The sequence below is a fragment of the Chaetodon auriga genome, chromosome 8, assembly GCF_051107435.1.
Source record: "Chaetodon auriga isolate fChaAug3 chromosome 8, fChaAug3.hap1, whole genome shotgun sequence".
Lineage (NCBI taxonomy): Eukaryota > Metazoa > Chordata > Actinopteri > Chaetodontiformes > Chaetodontidae > Chaetodon > Chaetodon auriga.
The window spans coordinates 19,872,975-19,879,265 of NC_135081.1; the positions used below are offsets into that span (position 1 = coordinate 19,872,975).

The following is a 6,291-nucleotide window of genomic DNA, read 5'->3' on the forward strand; positions in this document are numbered from 1 at the left end:
CTCATTCTTTGCATATACTGCGTCATGTAGTTACCAGGTTTTTTTAAAGAATGTCATCCAAACTGCAGAAAGGTGGCAACTTCAGCAACAGTTTACAACAAAGTTATCTGAAAGAGAAAACAAAGGTCTCCTAACAAGTTTGCTAACTGAGAGTTAGCAGCTCGTTAGCTTGTTAGCTCAGCTCAGTCACCAACAGCAACAATAAATTCTTATAGTCTTATAACTGTCCATTGCGCTTTTGTGGAACACGTTCTATTCCAACAGGGACGTTCAGCAAAACTGAATGGTGCAACACAGCTAATAAGCTACAACAGTTTCATCCAGTTTGGACTCTCTGGCTCTCCGTCTGCTCACAGGTCAAAGTTCACTACTTCCTGTATGCAGGCTATTGATGCAGATATCTTTCACCTCCTTGAGCAGATCGTCTGATTGCAGCGTTTTTAAACTGCAGCTAAATGTTGCTGTTTCAGTTCCTGGTGGGTCTTTAAGAGGTGAGGCTCAGTGACCTCAGGTAATTTTCACTGTAGCTCCAACTTCAACCTGAGGACTCCTCAGCCAGAACTTCTGGAAACATCTGCATGGACTCAGTTAAGAGACGTACTCCAACTGTATCATCCACTCTGATGAGCTCGTTACACGTTTAATGTGCAGACACAGAATGCAGCAGGAGTGTGTTGTGTTAGGAATTATGTCTTGATAATTATTTTGGGATGTTAATCATCAATTCTACAGATTTCAAGTCTCACAGAATGAGAGTGTGATGGATTTAAAATGTGATCTTAACTTGCATGACTTTACTTTCTGCACAATAATTGACATCATTGTCATGTTAAATTTGCTGACTGACACTACTTGGGCAGTTTGATATTAAGAATTTAAAAAGACAAGATAAAACACATTCAATGGCACAGTATTGCATAAAAGATTTTCTAACAGCATAACAAATAAAAATTCACTGTCCAATAAGATCTTAAAGGACTGGTTTTAGGACAGAAGGCAGAATGGCAGATCGAGTGCAGTATCTAGCTCTTGCATTTCTCCCACAGACCACTGCTTCGAGTTTTTTTTGCAGGTATTTATGATAACAAACACTTAATGTGAGTCTTATCTCTAATTTGCTTTGCGTCTGCATCTCAAACACGTACTTGGACAAGTGTTTGCCCTCTGTCCAAGTTGTTCATTTTTCAAAACTAAACTCCTCAGTTCGCGTTGATTACGGCTGTGTTTAGCTTTAATTACAACGCCACTACAGATGAAGAGCTGCCACGATTTACATATGGATTGCACAGGCAAAGATAAAAACCCAGTGCATGACAAAACGAGGAGGCTGAGAGAGCTCTCGCATCTGCTGGCACAACTCAGCAGAGCAAAGTTCGGATCTGACAATACATAATTGTGCTGCAATGATTTCCACGGTGGGTTATTTATACTGTATGTCAGAGCTGAATTTGAATCAGTCGACCTGTTAAATGCTTATAAAAACATCACAGTTGTTGGGATGTTAACCCACTAATTATTAACAACAACAACTATGCAAATGTGTCTCAGTTCCTCTGCATGCATAACATATTTAACACCATCAAACCATTTGCATTTTGAAGCGACGTATGACATGTATCACTGCCTCTTTGATAACTGGGTCTGAATTAAAGGCGGCAAACTGAAATTTTACTGTATTTCCAGAATTCTGATAAAATCTCACTTTGTTAAGTCTTAAATCAAATGTCTTCATATGTCTTATCTTAGTTTGGATGATTTTTGATGGCTTGGTAGTGCATTACATATATAATTAATTTCTTCTTTCTAAGAGACATATTACTCTGCAACTCTGTCTATTGATGCATACAAATGCTTAATGTTGTGTCTTAAGAACTGAGCTCAGTGATTCTCACAGTTTATTTCAGCTATTCCTTTAGATCTTCCAATAATAAGGTTAGCATTTTTTGTTAAGTCCATCTGAAATATTAAGTTCAGTCATGTTTAATGGAGGCAGAAAACCTACAAAAGCTGGTAATTGCTCTTGAGTCAGAGTGCAAGTCCAACAAATGGCAGCTTTCCTCTGAAGTCAATGTGGTGTCTTTAATGCAGATGGTAGCATTTCCTCTCCCCATTACTGCGTTTAGTCTCTTAGTGCAACAACATAATGAACTATATGCTTAATATGACAACCGTCAATGGCTGATATTTGTTGTTCCATTGATTTATAATTTCAGCCTTCAGCAGAAAAGGCTTCATTGTTGGGAAACAGGATATTGTCAGATATTACGCCCATGAAGCCCATTCTTTACCATAATGCACCATAATGTATGTTACCATTCGTTATCAGAGACATGAACCCCAGGGATTCTCAAGTTTGTCACATTAAGGACCCTCAAAAGTACTCTCATAAGCAAACAGACCCCATTTGACAAAAAACCATGTGGAGATTTTTTTGTTGTCAAAGCTTTATTGTATCACATTGTGCAGGGAGGTACCAGTGGGTAACATGAAACTGTGCCTAGAAATGTCATTGTTTGATGGGGATAAAATCTGTTGATTTCAATTACAAGTAAAATTGTATTGAATATTCATACATCCTGCACCTGTACTCCATTGTGCAGACTTATGACACTTGGAAATTTGGCTTGATGCCACCAAGACAAAGCAGATAATAATCATCAGTTTATCCTGTATAGCAGCAACCTATAACCCCGGCTGAAAAGGAACTAATGTGAAAGCAGACAGAGCCAAAATTACTGCTGACTTAACTTCAATTAATGAATATTTAGCGCTGATATGAATCCTTTTCTTTAAAAATGGTCAGAAAACAATGAAAAATGTTCATCACAATAAGAGCCCATAGTGACTGACAGTCACACCCGAAGATTTGCCCTAATTCGTCAAGCTCGTTTCCAGAAGAAATCAAACAGTGTAAACCTGTATGTGTCTATGAGCCTTGACTACTACCAGTTAATACATGGATAATGACTTAAAGGTGTTCTTGTTGTCTATACTAGCAGCTGTTCAGTTCTACATTTTATCAGGGTATTGCTGCCTACGTGCACAGGAGGCAAACGTCAAACAAGCCCAGTGTACCCGAATGCTATGAAGTAGCAGAGTCTGCTGTATAAAGGGTCTATAGGGCCACAGATTGCTGAAACAATGAGGAAAAGTTGCACACAGAAAACAGGAGATGTTTCACCGACAGCGTTAGCTCACTGTGCTATTTCCTAACGCCTCTCTTTGTCATGCAGCCTGCCCAGCAGCAAGATACACTGACCTAAATCTCAACTTTGCTTCTTTCTAACACCAGATTCAGATCGTCCACAAGAACCAGGCTCCCATGTTGATGGGACCGCCACAAGGCCGAAGCTTCTTCTCCTCCATCGTCAGACGAACACGCACCGAGAGCAAAGACTGATCCGTCACGGTTCACAACCTTCGAGTCGTCACAAGCATCTGCAGAGCAAACGGTCACGAGCTGATCATCACTCAGCCCGTTCATGAAGGGGGGTCTTTGATGCCTGTTTGATAGCCCAGCGTACAGTAGCAAACTGTAGGTTCAGTATGCATCACCTGCAGCATGGAGGCGATGGGGCCCTCAGTTCATCCCAGATGAGGAACTGACGCTTTGGTCCGCAGTGTGTCGTGTAGTTCAGCTCCAAAAATACGGAAGCTATTTCGGGAAGTCCAGTTTTCTAAACGTCTGTTTTTATTTTTGCTGTTGTGATCTGTGCCATGTGGAAAAAAAACCCACAGATGAATGTGTTTTGTGATATGATGTATTTATTTATTTATTCATATTTTGCTGCTATTGATGTTTTCTAACGGTTTTTTGCATTTGCATACCCCTGATGCATGATGGACGGCGAGCGAGGTCGCTGCTGTTGAAGCTGACATATCTGGAATTTGCAGCTGATGTTGTTTAGTAAGAAGTGAAGTTTCTTTGCTCAGCGTTTCGTCGGCGCTTCACTCGTAAATGGCTTCAAGTGGTGTAAAGACAGAGAATCACTTTTGCTTTCTATTAATGGTTCCTGCGAGTCATCCTTGTCATGTTTTGATCTGCTGTGCTGCTGCTCCGTCAGTGAAAAGATTCCAAATGATTATTGATCTTCATTAAAAATGCATGACACTGTTTGTTTCACGTCGCACGAGAGATTTCCAGACAGTTTGACCAATTGTGTACGCACTTTCTGTTGCATGAGAGATCGAGATCTGTTCTGACACTTGTGGAAATTGATCGTTTTTGACAGTGCTGCTCAGTTTAAGCATATCACGCTGTACTTTATCTATAAGGTGGCTGCATTTTTCTGGGATCCTGTGTGTTTCTGAACAGGTACTCAGGTACTTTTCAAGTGAAAAACGGTGAAGAGGCGACAGAAGAGAGTCTAGTGTTCAGTCAGACTGTATGTGACTGCGTAGTTGGATATTCACAAGAAGCAGTTTGACCTCCTCTGGTCATTGATTTGCTCTGATGTCTGCTGTTGAGTGTTTACAGTCCGCTGAGCATAAAAGCGCACATTAACCAATTAAAGTCTAAATACAAAATGACTATTGACATATGTATTGTACAAGCTTGATTTAAAGAATCAATACTGAAAATCAATCCCATCCAATGAATACAGTTTTCGGAGGCGTTTCACAGCCGCTCGTGTGCACATGCTGTCCTACGAAATAACTCCATTTTAAACCTCTTATTTAATTTAATAGTCTGCTCATACAAACAAATGGGATTGTTCTGGGTGGTACTGGTGGTGATTCAGTACATTTCTGCATTTAAATGGTTTAAATTGTCTTGTTCAGTCTCACCAAAGATAAATACGCACATCACTTCAGACCCACCAGTATGACACACACCTGATAAATGTGTTGTTTTTAGCAGAATTGCTTGTTTTCTGTGAAGAGGTTTAGGCTTGACTCTTTCAGTCTTTAAAAGTGCCATAGCCCAGAGGAGACAGAGGTCTGACGAGTCTCCATCTCTTTGCTTTGTACTTCACAGCGTTTGTACAGTGAGGTTGTATTTTTGTACACAGTCTTATTTATTTTTCCGCTTACTGCTCCACTCTAGAACTCACGCCATGTTGTTCAGCCTATTGCAATTTATGCCTGCCAGTGTTGACTGAGAAAAGTGATAATGGAAATAATAATAATAAAAAAAAAGCCTTTGTTGTTTGACATTGTGTTCTGATGCTATTTGTACACAGACCTTTGACCCCCTGGCACATATTACGTAGATACTGCAGCTCTTGTGCACAGTGTTAGCTCAGTAGCCTACAAACATTAATAGTCAACACTTAATGTATTTCATTTAGCATCTTTGGACATCTTTCTATTTAACATTCAAAATTTAGGAGTAGCCAAATATATCAGCTTCAGTCAGACTTTCAAGGCACACACTGCAGGACCTTACTGGACCAGCAGTGTCTTCAGAAAGTCAACTTTTCTGGACTTTTAAAAGGGAATCTTTCTGTCCTGTTGTCTGGAGTGACACTTGGTTTACTGCGTGTCTCTGTGTCAGATGGGTGCACACCTGCACTTGAACTGCGTTTCTTCGTCCTCGAGGGGGTTCAGCAGGAGTGACACAGTACTTCACTTCACATCCACTTCACCCGCCTGGTAATGGAACCCTGCCTGGATCCAAGATGGCATCAGCGTGACCACTGCTGACTTCCGATATGTCCGTCTTTCAGTCAGGTGTTTAATGCAATGGTAAAGTTCCCTCTCGAGGGTTTATCCTAGATCTGCCCGGTATCAGTGCAGTGAAATCTTTGTTGATTGTTGTACTGTAGAAACACATTTTTATAATCTATTTCCTCTCTTCCATCACTTACCCTCAGAGTTCTTTAACCTTCACTAGCCATACTAGTTTCAGACATAGACTTGCCATCAAAAGCATGTGGAAAAAACATTGTTTTAGCTTTCTTAAAATGATAAGATGCTTAACTATTACCTGCTGAGTATTGAAGATTCTGAAGGCAAAGTTCAAGGAACATTAAATAAGTTTATATTTTTTAATGATATGATTATGTGTGGCTATGTGCAGACTTTTCTCAACATTTATTATCAGACTGTCTTCTCCAATCTTATTATGTTTGCTACCTTTGGTCATTTCTTGAAGGTTTCTGGTGGTGTTGAACTATGGGTGGAGAATTAAAACAACATTAAGTAAGAAAGAAAGCAATGAAATAGGAGCCAAATTTGTTTATTTATCATCATCATGTATTTTGCATCATCATCAGAGGAGGTATTCTTCCACAATGGACATACTCAATGGATGCAGTAAGCTGTGTACAGAGTAAACAGAAGTACCAC

General features: G+C 39.9%; 1 protein-coding gene across 1 annotated transcript in view; it reads left to right on the top strand.

Moving 5' to 3' along the window:
* dgkb (diacylglycerol kinase, beta) overlaps positions 1–5,154 on the top strand; it is a 64,237-nt gene extending 59,083 nt beyond the window's left edge. The window contains exon 25 of the mRNA XM_076737073.1: positions 3,293–5,154. Coding sequence (XP_076593188.1) covers positions 3,293–3,400 — 108 coding nt within the window. The 3' untranslated portion in view covers positions 3,401–5,154. The remainder of the gene's footprint in view (positions 1–3,292) is intronic.
* The last annotated feature ends 1,137 nt before the right edge of the window (positions 5,155–6,291 follow it).